Source organism: Lepidochelys olivacea, assembly GCF_965140295.1.
Source record: "Lepidochelys olivacea isolate rLepOli2 genome assembly, chromosome: 21".
Lineage (NCBI taxonomy): Eukaryota > Metazoa > Chordata > Testudines > Cheloniidae > Lepidochelys > Lepidochelys olivacea.
This window is the reverse complement of record NC_140431.1, coordinates 17,010,453-17,028,512: the sequence shown is the minus strand read 5'-3', so window position 1 is coordinate 17,028,512 and position 18,060 is coordinate 17,010,453. Positions and strand designations below refer to the sequence as shown.

The 18,060-nt window shown below is 53.7% G+C and overlaps 1 protein-coding gene across 1 annotated transcript in view; it reads left to right on the top strand.

Moving 5' to 3' along the window:
• Positions 1-18,060, top strand: part of SORT1 (sortilin 1) — a 41,006-nt gene that overhangs the window by 12,277 nt on the left and 10,669 nt on the right. Inside the window, exons 2-14 of the mRNA XM_084611446.1 lie at positions 3,084-3,143; positions 6,019-6,092; positions 7,479-7,581; positions 8,091-8,261; positions 8,646-8,719; positions 10,222-10,271; positions 11,018-11,148; positions 11,536-11,680; positions 13,530-13,685; positions 15,066-15,172; positions 15,765-15,867; positions 16,134-16,302; positions 16,722-16,912. Of these exons, the coding sequence (XP_084467572.1) occupies positions 3,084-3,143; positions 6,019-6,092; positions 7,479-7,581; positions 8,091-8,261; positions 8,646-8,719; positions 10,222-10,271; positions 11,018-11,148; positions 11,536-11,680; positions 13,530-13,685; positions 15,066-15,172; positions 15,765-15,867; positions 16,134-16,302; positions 16,722-16,912 (1,534 nt within the window). The remainder of the gene's footprint in view (positions 1-3,083; positions 3,144-6,018; positions 6,093-7,478; positions 7,582-8,090; positions 8,262-8,645; positions 8,720-10,221; positions 10,272-11,017; positions 11,149-11,535; positions 11,681-13,529; positions 13,686-15,065; positions 15,173-15,764; positions 15,868-16,133; positions 16,303-16,721; positions 16,913-18,060) is intronic.

Below are 18,060 nucleotides of genomic sequence, written 5' to 3'. Positions count from 1 at the left end.
AAGATCTTCCCGATCTTGTTTGGCTGAAGTGGAGGGGGTTAGGAAGCCTGTTGGGATTATTGTGTGCTTGAGCCATGTGTCAGGGGAGTGCCTCGGTGCTCTCAGAGAACTGGTCCCCATCTGGCTCAAAGCAGTATCTTTATGGAGCTGCTCCCTCCTGGGAGGAGGGGAGCGAAGAGGCGGATTTGCCTGGGGTTAGGGATGGCTAGGACAGTGATGCAGAGTCAGCCTCCATGTTTGGAGGTGGTTGGTAGCAGGGATTTTTTTGCCAATCATTTGTAAATTTCCCCCTTGCGTTTCCTCCCACTCGAAGCCCCTATGTTGTCTGGATTACGTTCACTTTGGCATGTCTGTAACCCCCGTTGGTATCCCCGGTCCGATCTGTCACGCACACAGCTAATTTACATTTCTTCTATTTTTTTAATGAGATGGTAATAGGTGTCTCTCAGATGAATCCATTAGTGCCGCACTGGCTCCAGGGGAGGAGGGGCACAGCTCTCCCCTTTTCTGCAGCTCACAGGTTCTGCTCTTTGTCTGCACCGTACCATACCCACCACCCTTACCCTGACGTGCCCCTGCCCCCTTATGCTGTACATGTCATTTCCTCTTTCCTTCCTTTGCTCGGAAAGTCCCTCTGCCACCCCTCTCTCTTGTCCAGAACTTTCCTCCTTCACCTGACTCACTGGGCCAATCCCTGGCTGTGGCAAGTCCCCATGTGTGTCTCCATGTCTCCCTCCTTGTCTTCTGAAAAATCCCTCCCCTGTCTTCCAAAGTCCCAGTTTCCTCCACTTAAGCATATGATCAGCCCCTTCCTGCACACTCCAAAAGGTGAGACTGCATCAAACTCCGCATTGTTCTGGGTCCGTTTCAGTCACCCAGGCTAGTGATGCTCCAAGGGGTCGCTCCAGCCCACGTCTTGGATTTTCTGTCTTCTGCTCCTCTTGTTTGTATAGCATCAGCTCTCTCTGGTCCAGCTCTTTGTTGGTGCAAGAGCCTTCTCCACAGCCTCCCTGTCTCCCTTCGTCTTCCTTCTGGTCTCCCCAGGAGCCTCCCTTTTGCACAGGTCTGGCATAGCTCAGTACCCGTGTTGGTACTGCCCCGTCCCTGCACCACTGAGGCCACAAGGTGCCCATGGCTGTGAAGAAACGGCATTCTACACTCTCTCCAAGGTGTTACTTTGGTCTCTCTTCCCCTCCCACCCCCTCCAGCAAAGGTAACTGGATGCCTGAGGCTGAAACTGGTAGCACTTCTCCTGTTGCAGTCAAGGTATTGAGGGCCTCTCACAACAGAGCATTACAAGGTCCCAGGTGTATTTCCATCGTGACTGTCTGGTCATCTCCCAGGTTTTGCCTGTAGAATGCTGGGATTCCTGTTCCCAGATGCACAGGTGTCTCGGAGTCACTGCTTTGGGAGGGGGAGAGGTTTCTCCGCCTGCAACCCAGATCTCGGTCTGTGTCCTATCCAGCTCAGCCATTGATCTAGGATTATGGCGTAAGTGCCTGCTGAGCTGTAACATGGAGAGCCTCAAAATGTAGTGAGATTGTGAACAGATTATGAGGCAACCTTTGAGACTGCAGGGCAGGGTACTGATGGCGTTTATTGTTCTGCTCAGGGGAATATTTGCATTGCCAGGTTCCTCCTTGGCACTAACATGGCGCTAGCTAGCCAAATCCCAGCATCGCTGCTCTGCTGGCTTCGTCTCTCTGGAGTCCCTCTTGGCTTCTGAAGCCAGGTCCAGTTGTCCCTTTGCTTAGCGGGAGCGTTCTGTGCACCTTTTGCTGTGATCCTGCCTGGTAGCCAGCAGGAGCTGTGGAAAATGCTGTCTGGATGCAGATGCCTTTGCAGGCTGGCAGGGCTGCACTGTTTACTCTAGTGCTTGTGATAAAGTGCACAGCCCAGTTTTACTGCTCTGCAAGGCCAAGCGAATGCACCAGTGTGTTTCTTGTCAGCATGGTGCTGCTCTTACGGGTGACTAGTAATGTCCAGCAGGAAAAGAGTCCAGCTCTGCTTAACTTTCAGCCATTACTGCCCCTCTCGATGCCAGCTGGCTGCTGGGGCGCTCCCTGATAGGAGCAGCATTGTTGTTAACTCATGAGGGTGTGGGACCTGGGAGCAGTCTGTGCTGCTCACTCCTGTGTTCTCACAGGGCTGGATTGTAAATGATCTCTGGCTTCATGACGCTTGTGGGGCTCTGGCTCCTGGTTTAGCAATGAAACCCCATTAGGTGAGGGTGACCACACTGGGCAAGCATCTGCACTTCAGCAGAACCAAAAGTGAAATCAGCTTCCCCTCGCAGAGCTGCTGTCATGCCTGTGCGTGTGTGTCAAGGGCAGACACGAGGGGAACCTGACTACGCTTTTTCCACATTGCAGTAACTTCGCTGATGAGCATCAAGTGCTAAGGGGAAAGGCCCCTGTAAAGCTTTGGGGGTAGAGACAAGATGGCTCTGCAGTTCAAAAACGAGCACATCAGCCCCTTGGAGAGGTGGTCGGTGGGGGTTGAACTTAGCACCTTTGGCCCAAAAAGCATGAGTTCTGCTTCGCTCTGCCTGCCCAGCACAAGCCGCCCAGCGTTACCTGAACTACCGAAGGGGCAGGATGGTATCGAGCGAGAGAAGAGGACTCGGGACACCTGCCCATGAGATCTGCTAAGGAGACAAACTCTGTTGAGTTGTCACACACAGGGTGCGTGGCAAAAATCCACCGGGCATTTCAGTAACATCCCATGTAAGGCGATGTGTGTGGGTCAGTGAAGGAAGCCACCTGAGGGAGCATGAAGCTGGAAAAAAGCCCCTGGTGGGGTGTGTCTCCTGGCTTTACTGATTCAGCAATAGACTGCACAGGGAACCCCAGGCAACCTGTGATGAGGGGGAGGGAAATGCCAGTGGGATGGACAAATCTTGGCTGGCGGCTGGGTGGTTATTACTGCCTTGGGATGGTGTGTAACCAGGGGGTACTCCGCTATGCCGATCAAATTCCTCCTGATCCTCTCCCCTCTGGTGACAGGAAGTAAAGGGTCTTGTTGCCTGAGCTGGGATGTGGAGCGTGGAAGTTTGGATGTGACTCCAATCTTTTTCCTTGCAGCATGTCTTTGATGACTTCAGCGGCACTGTATCGCTCTCCTGGGTTGGAGACAGCACTGGAGTAAGTAGCGCATTTGATCTGAACGGGCTTTGAAAGGTAACCCTTCGAAATGACGAGTAGCAGGGGGTGAGCAAGCTGGAGAGGCAGCTGGGAAGCACGACTTCACTTCCTGGAATCCTTGAACCTTGGGCACAAGCATTCCTGACTATTGGACACTCCCAGTGTTCTGCGTGTCCATACGTTTAATCCTGCCTAGGAAGGTCCCTGGTGGGGGCTGGTCTAACACTCCAGCTAAATTACTATAGAAGCCATTATAGTTAAAAATGGCACAAATCTACATAACCTACAGCAGGGGCGCAACCTACAGCAGGGGTACAGTTATGTTGGTAGAACTGTGCTTAGACTGGTATCGCTTATTTCGGCACAGTTACAGGAATGAGCTACGCCGATAGGACACCTTTATCCTGATGTGTCTGTGCCCACCGTGGAGGGTTGCATTACTTTAACTCTCAGTACAAACCTGCATGTAGACCAGCACGAGACCCCTTCTGCAGCAGCTGCTGCAGGCCGTGGCTGCCATTATGTTAGCAGGGCCCGCTGCCCATTGGCTGCTGTATCTGGCTCTGTCTTGCTCCAGGGGGCCCAACATTTAAATACATAGAAATAAAAATAAATATTTTAAAATTAACCTCCCCACCCCCTAACTAAACTCTACCCTCTGGGGAGAGAACAAACTGCAGGCAGCAGACATGGTGGAAGGTACCCAGGTGTTACAGGGGTGATGCAGCACAAGGGTCTAGACAGATTCGAGGGGGAGCGTTGCGTTGTCTGACCCTGACGGGTTGGGGGAGCCGCCCCCTTTTGCTCTGGTAAGAAATGGCCAGCAGGGCTCCTTCCTCCTGAGCTAGGGGATGGAGGGTTTACACGGCGCCATTGTTAGCCTCGGGGGTGGGGCAGGGATATGTGCTCCTCTTCCTTCACCTGCTGCACTGAGACGGCCTGTGGCCCGTTGATGCTAAATCCATCTTGACGTCCCGGCATGGCATCGCTGAGAGCCCAGCTTCCAAAATAGATGCCTTACTTGCAGTCTGAATTGGAAGTTGAAGCTAGACAAATTCAGACTGGAAATAAGGAGTAAATTTTTAATGGCGAGAGTAATTAACCATTGGAACAACTGACCGAGGGGCGTGGTGGATTCTCCGTTACTGCCCATCTTTAAATCCAGATGGGAAGTTTGCCTAAAAGATGGGCTCGAGGAGTGATTGGGGGGCAGGTCTCTGGCCTGTGCTGTGCAGGAGGTCCGACTGGAGGATCACAGTGGTCCCAAGTTCCCTAGGGCTGTGCAGGCGTGCAGCCACTGGGGCCTGTACTGCAGAGGAGAGAGGTAAGGGGCATGTAGGGCTGTGGCGGGGAGAGGCACCTCTCCCCTGGCCACGGGCTGCTGCAGCAAGAAAGGGCAGAGGGGGAGTCCTCTCTCTCCCTGGGGAAGCCTGCACCCCAAACCCCTCATCCTTAACCCCAGTCCAGAGCCTGCTCCCCCCCTACACCCCAACCCTCTGCCCCAGCCACAGCCTTCACCCCCTACACCCCAACCCTCTGCCCCAGAGCCTGCACCCCCACTAGGAGCCCTCAAGCCCCGCATCCCAACCCTCTGCCCTAGCCCTGAGCCCCCTTCTGCACCCCCGCCACTCATCACCTCCATATTGGTGCACATAACAAAATTAATTCCGCACATGGATCTAAAAATTAGAGGGAACATTGCAGTGATCCCTTCAGGCCTTGGGATCTATGGAAGCTCCAGGCCTTTGAGGAGTGGGATGCTGCTGAGCTGTGCTCTTGTGTGACTGACGCTCATTAGAAGTGTCTGAAAATGGAGCAAGGGAGCTGCTGCAAGGAAACCTTCACAGCCAGCACTGCTCGCTGAGCAGCTGGCGTCGGAGGGTTTTTCTGTCGAGCTATCACAAGGCGGCTGCTCCTCCAACCCCTGGAATTGCCCCTCTAAATTACAGCTCCGGGCAGGGCAGGGCAGGGCTGTCTTTATCAGGCAGGGTAACCTACACTCCTGTGGGCCCCTGCAGGAAAGAACTGCTGAGGCAGCCAGCCTCCCTCACCCGCTGCGTCCTGGACAAGGCTCTCGCAGAGCAGCTTGGAGGCTCAAGCCCATGTTTGAAGTTCTTAGTCTCCCTGGAATCATTGGCTCAAGCCCTGGCAGAGTTGGTTCAGCTCCTCAACCTCCCCATGTGTGGGCCTGCGAGGCAAGACCTTACATCCCAAGGTCTTGTCTGGGCAGTGGACATCAAAGATCCGTCGGCCCTTCTCAGGGGTGAATGGTGTGTCCTAAAGCCTGGCCAACACCCCCGCCTTTTATCAGTGTTGTGCATTGTGCTGTCCCTAGCTTGGTGCCTTCCACCCTAGACGTGGCTGCCTGTTGGAAGGTGAAGGTGCCGTATACCCCTGTAAACCCATCTGTAGATACTAGCTTGTGGCATTTGGTGCCTTAAAGACATTGGGATTTGCTGTTTCTTGAGAAAGGTGGGTTGAGCCAATAACCTGCCCCTGCATTTGGCTGGAGGCCAGATGGCTGTCCGACAACAGCACACACAGCCTGCGATTTGGGGGTACCTCGCCACCAGACTCCTTTCCCGCCCTGGCAAATACAAACCTTTTTGGCCAGTGAGTCCCTGTCTTGCTGTTAAAGCGACTCTCCCTGGGAGAGGGGTAAGAGTGGCGTGGAGGGTTGGTCAAAGCACTAAGTGACTGGACTGAGGCGGGGTATTTAAGGGGCTGTCAACCCCCTTCCCGGGGTCAGTAAATCCAGTGGAGGGGGTGATCTGAGGGCTGCACTCACAGGCTGCCAGGCGGGGGGAGGGGCTGCTAATGGGTTCTCCCTGATGGCCCTCCCCAGGATTGACTCTCTGGTCCTCTCTTTGGCCAGGTTATTCTTGTCCTGACCACATTCAAGTTACCGCTGCTGTTCGTGAGTTTCAAGCAGTCCAAACTCTACAGGAGGTGAGGCCCCCAGTGCCAGATGCATGCAGCTGATTTGATTAGCTCAGTGGATTAGCGAGCTGCATCGTCTGGCTGTCCGACCTGATGCTGCAGCTCACTCGCGGCCAGCCGTAAAGGTGGTGTAGCCACTGGGGGAGGAGTTGGAGGGAGGCTGAGCTGCCAGCAGGCTCAGGCAGCCTCCTTGGGGTGTGGTGGGGGAGGCAGGGCTTCTAAACTGGTGCCTAATCACTCCACTGTGTCACCGCTGCTGATGGGTGCTGGGCTGCCGTACAGGAATGGGCGATGCCTCGAGTGGGGATAATTGCCAGGGCTTGGGTGTATCTTGTCTCTTCCTCTGATGTGCCTGGGAGAGTGTGAGGAATGCAAAGAAACTGCCCAGCCCAGTGGGGTGGGCGTGCTGCAGGGTGACAAGAACAGCTCTGGGCTGCTCAGCTGCTCTGGGAATCTGGGCGTTCAGTCGCCGAGACCGTTTCCATGCCAGTGGAGAGCTAGCACATGAGCTAAAACATGCCCGTGGTGATCCTGGTGTGTGGTGCCCGGTCACTCACTCCCCTCTCCCAAATCATGCCCTGGTTCTTCATGGGCAGGTGTGACCAGTACTCACTGCTTCCCAGACGCCTCTGCACTGATGCAGAAGATTTGGGGATTAGAGCTCATTGGAGACTGGAATATTCTCAGTCCTGGGTAAACACCTTTTTTGGGGGGAAGGAGCCTGTAGGCTGGAGCTGAGCAATGCAGGACTGGTCTGGGGGTCTTGTGACTCCCTTTTGGGCTGGTCCTGGTCCTGGGTGATTGGAACTCTTGCAGGTTGGCTCCTCCCTAGCTTGAGTGCTGGAAAAGGGGCCATTTTCCATGGAATGCTTCCGTTCTTTGCCTGGTAGCTGCACTGAGCAGCTGCTTTGAGTTGCCCAGGACATCCCTTCTTTCAGGCTCTCTAATCCCAGCAGTTGTCCCTGAAGCATCAGTGACACCTGTGCTGCATCCCAAGGTGTCTCCTAGACCAGGGGCTCTCAACCTTTCTCTGTCTGAGGCTCCCACGTCATTCTATAAAAACTCCACAGCCCACCTGTGCCTCAACAACTGGTTTTCTGCATAGAAAAGCCAGGGCCAGCATTAGAGGGTAACAAGCAGGGCAGTTCCCCAGGGCCCCACAGCACAGGAGCTCCCGCAAAACTACATTGCTCAGACTTCTACTTCAGCCCTGGGTGGTGGGGCTTCAGGCCCATGCGGTGAGGATTTGGCTTTCTGCCCTGAGCCCCAGCGAGTTTAAACTGGTGCCACTTGGCAGACCCCTTGAAACCTGCTCGCGGCCCCCTGGGAGGCCCCAGACCACTGCTTGAGAACCACTGCTCTAAAAGAGTCATCATCTACTTTCTTTCCTCTCAGCGAGGACTATGGAAAAACTTTCATAGACATCACTAAGCTCATTAACCACACCTTCATCCGGACGGAGCTTGGGATGGCCATCGGACCAGAGAACTCGGGGAAGGTAGGAGACAGCTGCTGATGTGCTCTTGGACAGCATGCACTCCCTTGAACTGCTCCTGAGTCAGGGATGGAGCTGGCCTTCATGAGGGCTGCATTCATGCTGCATAGCAATGCACTTTTGTTCATTGAAATGCAACTCTCCACATGGCAGTGCTGACTGGTGTTCAGAGGAGGGGTGGTGGTGTGCTCCTGGGTTGGGTACTGCTCCCAACACTCCATTTACCTGCTGGGAGAAGGAGGGGAAGTCACATCACAGCTCTGTGCCTCAGTTTCCCTGTCTGCCTATCTCTCTGGGGCTTAGCCAGAGCCTGTGAAGCACTTGGAGCCCCATTGCCAGGAAATGCACATTCTGATCCCATTGCAGGGAAATGGGGCTGAGTGAGCCACACACTGCCCATTGTGTTGGAGCAGGTCAGTTCAGCCGGCGCGGGGGACATGGCCGAGGCTGACTGTCGCAGTGAAGGCATGTGCACCCTCGCTGACCTGGTCTCCCTCTTGCTCCTTGTCTAGGTGATTCTGACAGGGGACATGCCTGTGCCTGGAGGGAGCCGTGGAGGAAAGATCTTCAGATCGTCTGATTATGCTAAGAACTTTGCTCAGACAGATCTCCCCTTTCAGCCCCAGAGTCAGGTCATATACCATCCGCAGAACTCCGACAACCTGCTGCTCCTCAGCACCGAAGTAAGAGACCAGACGCGTCCCACTCCCCCTGTCTCCGCTTCGTACATAGCGCCCAGAATGCACTGAGAGATGTCCCGGGATTGAGTTCTGTAGCGACACCTGGTGGGGTCGGGTGGTAGCATCCCACAAGGGGAAGAATGACAAATCACAGCTGCTGTGTCCTTTAGCCTTTTAGGCTTCTGGGGGATGAACTTCTATTCCTGAGTCTGAAACCTACAGGCAGTACTTTCCAGGGAGTGTTATGTGGCCTTGTATTTAGAAGCCCTGACGTGTGTTCCATTTCAGAGGGTTGGCTCTGCATTTTTTTAGGCCAGATGCTATTTGAAGCGTTAGAGTTAACACAGCCAGTAACCAGCAATCCTGTCTGACTACTGAATTTTTCAGAACAGTCTTTGGGTGTCCAGGAACTTTGGGGAGAAGTGGGAAGAAATCCACAAAGCTGTTTGTCTGGCAAAATGGTGAGTAGCCGAATGGTAACACGGTGTCCGCTGCTCTAAGCTCTCCCGCCAAAGGAAAGCAGGAGCTACTCAACACTGCTTGTGGCTCTTCCACTGATGCTCCTGCACTCTTTTTCTGTCCCCTCTTTTCCCATAGAGGAAGCCCAACAGCATGAGGGGCACATGCCACTCATGTTTAATACGCTTTGATTTAGAAATAAGTGTCCCATCCCACTGAGGGTTGGGGAGCCTTCCCTGCCACAGTGCAGTGTCCTGGACTCAGATTCTTCCATCAGGAGCAGCAAACTGCTCTCTAAGGGTCAGGAAAGCATGGACTGAGTGTTCCCTCAATGGAAGCCTCCACTCTTTTCCCATGGAGTATCTAGAACTCCACACACAGCCACGGGCCTCTGGCTGGGCTCATCTGGTAAAACCTGCCTGACTGGTTTCACCTAACTGACTGATCTGGAGCCTCCCCATACCTGGCCAGCCACCGTTCCTTACTGGGGTTATCTGAGTGTCTGTGTTCATCACACACTTCCTTTAGACCTTTAGCAGTCTAATAAATACTCCAGTTCATGCTTGGCTGCTTCACTTCTTTAGTGTGTGTCTGTGCTGTACCCGCTCATGTCAGATTCTGCTTATGGATGCCCACAATCCTCCTTCCTGGCTGCTACAGAGGGAGGGAGGGCACCGAAAAGGTGAGAGGACCTTGGATTTTTTGGAGCTGAATCCCAGTTTGCTTAGTCTCGCTGGATTTTGAACCCGTTGGAGTCAGCAATACCATTCAGCATTCTGGTCCTAGATACCAAGATGACACGTGCATCCAGTAGCTTTCAGTTCAGACTGGAACAGTTTAGGAACCATGGGCTTGGGTGCCATGAGTTTGTTAGGTCTCAGCCCTGCTTCTGATAAGTAGAAGCTTCATCACAAACTTACTTGAATCTAGTCAAGCTAGTCCTTCAGTGACTACCTGGACAGGGCCAGTGTGTGCGGTATGGATGGTATCTGGTTGCAGTTCACAAACCCCTTGGATGTTCCCCAGACTTTTGAGCAAAAGGACCCACACGTCTCTGAAAGGCCTGTAGCAGTCCTCGCTGGTGCATGTGTTGTAGAATCCCAGTATACCACGGGGATACAGGCTGTCCCTGCTCAGGGAGTCTGGCTTCACCTGTGTCCCCATGTTGTGTACAATTATGGGTATGGCTACACTGCAGTCGGGGGTGTGATTGCTGCCTACGTGGGCATGCCTGTGCTAGCTTTAATATCACTAGGGCCGCTAAAAGCAGCAGAGAAAACCCGTTGGCAGGGACTCTGGGAACGTGTTCTGGGTGTGTGCATTGCTGCGTCTTCCTGGCTGTCTGAGCAGTGCGAGTTAGAAGACAGCTAGTGCAGATCTGCCTCCCAAGCTGCAGATACACCTCCAACTGCAGCACAGACAGTCTGACACAGCTGTTGATCCGCTTTCCTGATATCAGCTTTCTAAGCACTCGTGGTTTTCCCCCCCTCCTGTCTGTTTCTAGGGGCCCGAACGCCACCATCTTCTTCACCACCTACCTGAATGACTCCTGCAGTAAGTACTCCCTGGTTCCAACAGTTGGGCAGTATCAGAGAATCAAAGCCACTCTGTGTGTTCGAGGCCAGAGACTTCACAAACCTTTTCCCTTCAGCTTCATGTTCTGCAAACACCTTAATAAATAATCAGCCGTTAGCAATTGACTCGTTTGCCCAAGGAGCTGGGGACAGGCCAGTGAATGGTCCTGAGCAAAAATGCTCTGGAGGTTGTATAAAGCTAATCGGTGGCTATTTTAACATGTGATTCTGAAAGCTGTCAACTGTTTGTGGTCCCCCTCCTGCCAGGTACCATATAAGGTGACTTAGATGCCTGGATTTACAGGTTAAACAATTTATGTAAATTACATCTCCAGTCTGTTTAAATGTAGCAGTCCTACAGGTCACAATTCTCCAGGTGCTCTCCAGCGATCACGGAGAGTATGACGCCGTAATACCCTCACAAAACTTAAAACACTGTAGTGGGTCGGTGAAGACGCTACCGATGGCGAAGGGAGAGCGTCTCTTGCCAGCGTGGGTGTTCAGCTCCCCGAGAGGTGATAGCTAGGTCACCAGAGAATTCTTCCATTGACCTAGCTCTGTCTACACTGGGGCCTTTGGGTTAACTGCTTTGTTCAGGGGGGTGCATTATTCACACCCCTGAGCAACGTAGTTACACCAACTTCTCTTCCTTCTGTAGCCCTGGCCTCAGTGTTCCCCTCCCCCCCTCTACTGCAGCAACATGAATTCTCGTTTCCTTCTCTTAAGAAACTGATCTTGGGTTTTTGGAGCTAAAGAAAACCAGTGACTTTGGCAAAAGCTTCAAGACCATAGGAAACAAAATCTACTCGTTTGGCCTGGGAGGTCGCTTCCTGTTCACTTCCGTGGTGACGGAGAAGGTAGGAGATTTGCTTTACTCCTTTCTGTCCGGCTTCCAGGTGGTTCTGAGAGTCCACAAGTCACGGCCTTTCTTTGTTTCCATGGGGGAGGCCATGGCCCGGGTTTGGATAAATGCCCTGGTTTGGGTTCGTGGGTGCAGGGTCCGTGTGAATGTGATTGTCCCTTAAGGGGCTGGGAACAGGCCAGGGCATAAATGAGCATGTGGCTGTCCAGAGTTGCTTATCCCATTCCTGTGTCCTGATCTAGTACTGGGACTGTTCTCACTCCTGCTTCTCTTCCCTGTCGCCCTCTCTGGTCCGCCTAGGCCCCAGGAGCGTGGGCACTGCCGGACGCTTGAATACGATAGTCACTGGTGGTGCAGCATAAAGATTGTGTTTGCCTTCCAGGGCAATACGAGGAGGATCCATGTCTCAACTGACCAAGGGGAGACCTGGAATATGGCCCAGCTTCCATCTGTGGGTCAGGAGCAGTTCTTCTCCATCCTGGCAGCTAACGAGGACATGGTGTTCATGCATGTGGATGACCCTGGAGGTGAGTGACAGAGGGCAGGTGGACGGGTGGGTGCCTGAATAGATCCGAATTTCAGTTCCAGTGCTTCATCCAACTGGAGTTGATTGTAAATCTCTACTCAAGAGAACACTGTAGTCTTCTGATAGCAAACCCTAAGAGCCTAGAAATGCAAAGCCAAGCTGATAACTCACGTAAATCCCCTGCCTGTATGTTCTAAGTATAGAAACAACCGTAACTTTGTCCAGTTCTGCACTGACTTGCCTTGTATACCCACTGCAATTCCATGTAGGAGGCAGTGTTCTGAAGGAGAGTTCAGCAAGGGCTCTAATACCTGGTAGCCCGTGGCTGTGGGAATACCATAGCCCCGTGCGAACACTATGGTTTTGTACGTTGCGTGTCTGAATGCATGTGGTTTCCACGCTACCCTGCACGCCATCTTTTAAGTTAAGTTTTGGTCCACGCCTTAAATTTATTCCCTTAGAAATATTATCCCCTTATCTGTGCCAAATCTTTCACTATGGCACGGCATTTGAAAAATCTGTCCTTTGAATCTTATGGTCCTGAATCCAGCCTGCTTTGATGAAGAAAAGTGCATCAGTCTCCTTTATTTTCTCTGCAGTTGTTCATGGTCTTGGAGGTTAAGAGCAGCTTGTAGTGATGGAAAGACAAGTGCCCTTCAGTTTAAATTCCCCAGTGCAAACTAGGAGAAGACCAAAGCAGGCCAGTTAGATCACAAGTCAGTTTTCAGAGTCGCTGATGCAGTCAACATGTTTGCTGCTGGAAAGTAGGACTGTCTTGTGAGTAGTGATACAAGGGCAGAGTTAAGGTTACCTTAATATTGTTTAAGACTTCAGGAATTGCTCAGTGTTGGGGGTCCCGGCAGAGCTTGCAGATGGCCCTGCTCCTTCTCCGACCAGTCCCTTTGTGGAGTCTTCCTTTCTAGTGTCAAGACTGGACACCCAATGTAGCTCCCTGCCCGCCCGTTCTCCAGTCATGGAGAGAGCCACATCAGGCTTGTGGCCGCATGGAACAGGGATCGAGGGATCTGCGCTCCTTGCCACTGTCCCCGTGCCATAGTTGTATATGTCACATGAAGTTGCCTGTCAGATACATGTAAATACTTAAATTCTCCCCCCAGATCCCTCTGCAGCAAATTCCTCCAAGGCACCAGGCTTCCAGAGCAGCAGATTAACCCAAACTTCTGCTTTCTAGGCGGCAGGCTTTGAGAGTTGCTGAGTGTAATCCTCACTTCTGCGCCACTGTCTGGCTTCAGGCTTGCCAGGAAAGCTGTCCCTGGCACACAATCATGCCTGTGACATTTCAGTTGCACTGGTTTTGATTTGGCAAAACTAAGGGGCTCAGAATCAGTACTGGGCTTCAGACAGAGGGAGACCCTTGCTCAGATGGCCCTGTTACCAGAGTACTGTTGTTGGTTTATCCTCTCACGCCCCCCTGGGGCAGGGCTGTTGTCCCTGTTGTACACCTACACATGGTCTGTCGGGCACCCTAACTGCTGAGCCATCGTTCCTGGCAAAGCAGAGGGTGAAAGTGCTGTCTCCAAGGCCAGCTGTAAGTAGAAGCAAAGAATTTGGCATCTGGCAGCATCACACCACGTGAGCGCTGGAGTTCGTGGGCCCCCTTTGCTTCTCCTCTGGACTTGCTGCTTCTCTCTGCCCCCACCGCCCCCGCCATGCGAAATGGGGATAAATCGCTGATGCGATGCTGTGTCAGCACGGGCAGCGTAAGGTGCGACTCTGGCATGTGGAGGCTTGAGTCCGGGTGTGACCAGGAAACTTCCCTGGCCTGGTAACCTCTGTGGCACTATCTGATTGCTCCTCTTCCAGAGCTGTGTCATCTGTCTGTCTTGCAGATACTGGATGCGGCACAATCTACACCTCAGACGATCGAGGCCTCATATACTCCAAGTCCCTCGAACGGCATCTCTACACTGGCATTGGGAGTGAAACTGACTTCACCAATGTGACCTCGCTGCGGGGCGTCTATATCACCAGCGTGCTCTCTGAAGGCAAGCGCTCGCTCTTGGGGGATGGGCTGCGCCCAGCAGGATGGCTGCATTAGAGCAAAACCCTCTGCCCCGGCACCGGGGAAGGGCCCGGGGTAAAGCATCAGTCAAGCCAGAACCTTTCTCTTGAATGCCCCTCCCTGTTCCTGGGGGGTGTGATTCTCCAGGGGTCTGCACCAGGCCTCAGGAATGCTTTGGGGCCTGCCCAGGAAGGATGGGGTGTATCTCTGCTGTCCTTTGCCTGCTCCTGTTTGAGTCCAACCCTTACACTGTCTGCAGGGTTCGCGTGGGCCTGGCTTACATGGCTGGATAGCATGCCGTCCTTGCTCATGTGAGTAGCCCCATTGAAGTCAGTGAGCCCAGTTCTGCTCCCATTGATGCTGGTGGGCCTGCTCACAGGAGTAAAGTAGCAGCTGGCCCCTAGGTGCAAAATTTTTCAGTCCAACACCCTTTCTCTGCTCACGTGTGAGTCTCCTGCAGGGCTGTAAATGGCCAAGTTTGGGTTCAGCCCGGAGGTCTTTAGAGAAGAGCCTGAGTTGGCTTCCAAAAGTCTGGACAGATTTATTCTGGCTGGGAGAGGGGGCGAGACCTAGACCTTTCGATTCACAGGACTCTACTCATTGACTTGAAAGCATCACGTTGTCGGCAGAGCCCCGCTGGGGTTCAGTGCTGCTCAGCAGTCTATGGCACTATGCAGGCACATCCCGGGGGGAGGAGGTAAGTGGGCACCATGGGGCATCGCTGGGAGGCGAAACAGCGCTCTCACTGGCGTGTCTGAATTTTAGCTGAAATGGTACAGTGATACACAAAGGGAGGCGAGTAGTCCATGGCAGTATGAGCTAATACAGTGAACAGACACTACCTGTGCCATGCAGGACCAATCTAACTTCTAAGGCAGAGCAGTGAGGGAGCCTGGCTGGCTTAATAATTTTAAAAATTCTTGAAACTTGCACGCTCCTCCTTTGTCTGCAAGGATGGTTCTTCGCCTCTGCTGTCTTCTGGACATCCTGCTGGTGTAACTGGGGAGCTTTCTATTGGCCCATTACTGAACCAGTCCTTGGGGTCCTACTAGAACTGGAACAGAGTCAGTGGAGTGATTGCAGCTGGAGAGAAACTCCTCAGTGCAGTGTAGCTGAGCGCTCTACACTGGGAAAACGGTGCAGCAGAAATATATGTGGTCAGCTGCCAGGGAGAAATCGACTCATCACCTGCTGCTGCAGCCACGCTGCCTGACTCGCAGGGGTAGGATGTATGCTCGATGGACCGGGACAAGGGTCCCGTCAGACCGTATTGCTGTCTTCAGCGGGAGGGCTGAGTTGGAGTGAGCTGAGTGGAATACAAAACACTGAGGGTTTCACACCAAGTGTTCCCCTTCCCCTCCAGACCGTTCCATCCAGTCGGTGATCACCTTCGACCAGGGCGGTGAGTGGCTGCCGCTGAGGGCGCCTGTCAACGCTAAGTGTAACTCTGCAGCAAAGAACAAGGAGGAGGTTTGTCTGTCTGGGGTCTCTGCCAGACACACTGTGTTCTCATGAGTCCCGGGGCAGCCAGGCTCAGGTGTGGGGCACTGCCATGTGTTGGGATGCAGGCAGGGCAGACTTGGCCCCATAGTTCATTTTTTGTAAGCAGTCTTTTATTTAAGACCCCTGCATCTTCCCATGTGCAAGTCCAAGGGGACCTAGTCCCGTGGCAGGGCTAGCAGCCCAGATACTGCAGCATCAGGCCTGTGTGTGGCGATTTTCTGCTCAGTTTATTGGCATCCTGCAGCGTGAGTGAGATGTGTAATAAAGTAAAGTTCAATAGCGACACCAGCCAAGACTTCACAATGTGTTAATCCAGGCTGTGGGGTGTCTTTGGGGGCAGATGGCTGCCTTTCCTGTGTAGTTGGTCTGTGCCTCGCACAAAATGGAAATGGCAGAAGCAGGTAAAGGTCCCTGGCTCTACATTAGTTGAGTAGCCCAGGGTGGGCGCAAACCTGAGCTGGGCTTTGCTGAGATGCTGGTGGGAACATGCCAGGAAGACCCCCTTCCCCCCCATGTGTCGTCTTGTCTCCTCACCTGGATTCTTTGGTGTTGTTTACAGTGTAGCCTTTACATCTACGCATTGTACGGCATCTCCCTGAATCACAACGTGCCCATGCTGCCTCTGTCCGAGCCCAATGTGGTTGGAACAGTCATCGCTCACGGTAACGGACCCGACTGCTACCAACACAGGGAGAGGGCAAGTGGAGGGGTTATGTGGGCGGAGCAGGAGGGAACTCTCAGGATCCATCCTCTGGGCCTTGGGCTGGCAAGTGACAGGTTTAATCCACTTGGGGTGAGTTGCTCGTTCCTACAGAGCAAGGCTGCGGGGCAGGGGAAGGTCAAAGTAAGTAAGTCTCAGTCTGCCCCCGAGGAAGGGACACTTCCTGGACTTGCGTTAAGCCCTGTGGTGTTGGGCACCGTGTTGCAGGCAGTGTGGGGGATGCCATCTCCGTGGTGAGCCCAGACGTTTACGTATCGGATGATGGGGGCTATACCTGGGCACGGGTGCTGGAAGGACCACATCACTACGCCATCCTGGACTCCGGGGGCATCATCGTAGCCATTGAGCACAGCCTCGAGCCGATCAATGTGATTAAGTAAGCCTGAGCTCCACTTGCTAAAGGGGGTGGGGTGGGAGGGGGTCTGTTCTCTGGTTCTGGGAGGCTCTGGTGAGCTGTCAGCTTAGCTCTGTCCATATCGATTGGTGCTGAGGGAGGAACTAGGCTGCTGTCGATCTTGGGATTTCCCCTCCCTCCCTTGTTCTGCAGCTGCTCAAAGGATCTTCCATGGGAGTGAGGCTGCTGAGAGGGGAAGGAGCCCTCTCCTTTGGGCACATACGGCTTTGTGCTTGGCACTCTGTCGGTAAGCTCCCCCTTCTGGGCCTTCATGCCTGTCTGCGCAAGCCTGTCTTTCCACCCCTCTTCGCCTTTGAATGTAGCAGGGGGTCACAGAAAGTTCCACCTGGTCTCTCCTTGGTTGTGAATCCAGCTCCTCATGGTAAGTCTTTTCTCTCTAGGTTCTCGACGGATGAAGGCCAGTGCTGGCACAAGTACGCTTTCTCCAAGGAGCCCGTTTACTTCACGGGTCTGGCGTCGGAGCCAGGAGCCAGATCTATGAACGTAAGCCTCTGGGGCTACAGAGACTCTGTCTTGCCCCGCAAGTGGGTCTCCTACACCATTGACTTCAGTCGTCTCCTCAGCAGGAACTGTGAGCATCTCTTGCTTCCTTCCTTTCCATACAGAGATGGGGGTAGGGAAGGGCTGCCTGCCTGCTAAGAGGGGCAAAGTTGGGGAGCAATCTGAACAGATGAGTACAGCCGCGTTCAGACTAGTGATACAGACTGGGGAAGAGGTGGGAGTTTCAGCCCTCATAACAGGGGAACATCTTCTCCAGAGAGGCTGCTGCAGAGTGGCTGTACCTCTCTGCTATAGACTGCACACATCACACTGCTACTCCCCTTCACACCTGGGCATGCTTGTGGGATTTCATGCAGGAATCCAAACTAAGCTGCAGCAATTGGAATCCCCTGACCCCAGATTTCCTATGGTTTGGTCCCATCTAGAATCATAGGGTTAGAAGAGACTGCAAAGGTCAGCTAATCCCAACCCCCTGCCAAGATGCAGGACTTGTTGTTGTGTTTAACCCAGGGGTGGGCAAACTACAGCCCTGGGGCTGCATCTGGCCCTTCAGATGTTTTAATCTGGCCCTCGAGCTCCTGCTGGGGAGTAGGATCCAGGGCTTGCCCTGCTCCATGCGTGCCATGGCTCTGCGCGGCTCCCGGAAGCAGCAGCATGTCCTCCTCTCCAGCTCCTGCGCGTAGGGGCAGCCAGGGGGCTCCGCATGTTGCCCCTGCCCCAAGAGCCACCCCCCATATCTCCCATTGACCGGCAACCATGGCCAATGGGAGCTGCAGGGGCGGTGCCTGTGGACGGGGCAGTGTGGAGAGCTGCCTGGCAATGCCTCTGCATAGGAGCCAGAGCGGGGACATGCCACTGCTTCCGGGCGGTGCTTGAGGTAAGCACCACCCAGAGCTTGCACCCCTGACCCCCTCCAGCGCCCCAACTCCCTGCCCCAGCCCTGATCCCCCTCCCACACCCTGAACTACTCATTTCTGGCCCCAGCCCTGATCCCCCTTCTGCACCCCTAGCCGGAGCCCTCACCCGCTCCCGCATCCCAACCCCCAATTTCATGAGCATTCATGGCCCGCCATACAATTTCCATACCCAGATGTGGCCCTCGGGCCAAAATGTTTGCACACCCCTGGTCTAACCCATCCCAGACACACAACTCCAGCCTCCTTTTGAAAACCTCCAGTGAAGGAGCTTCCACAAGCTTCCTAGGCGTCTGTCCCATTG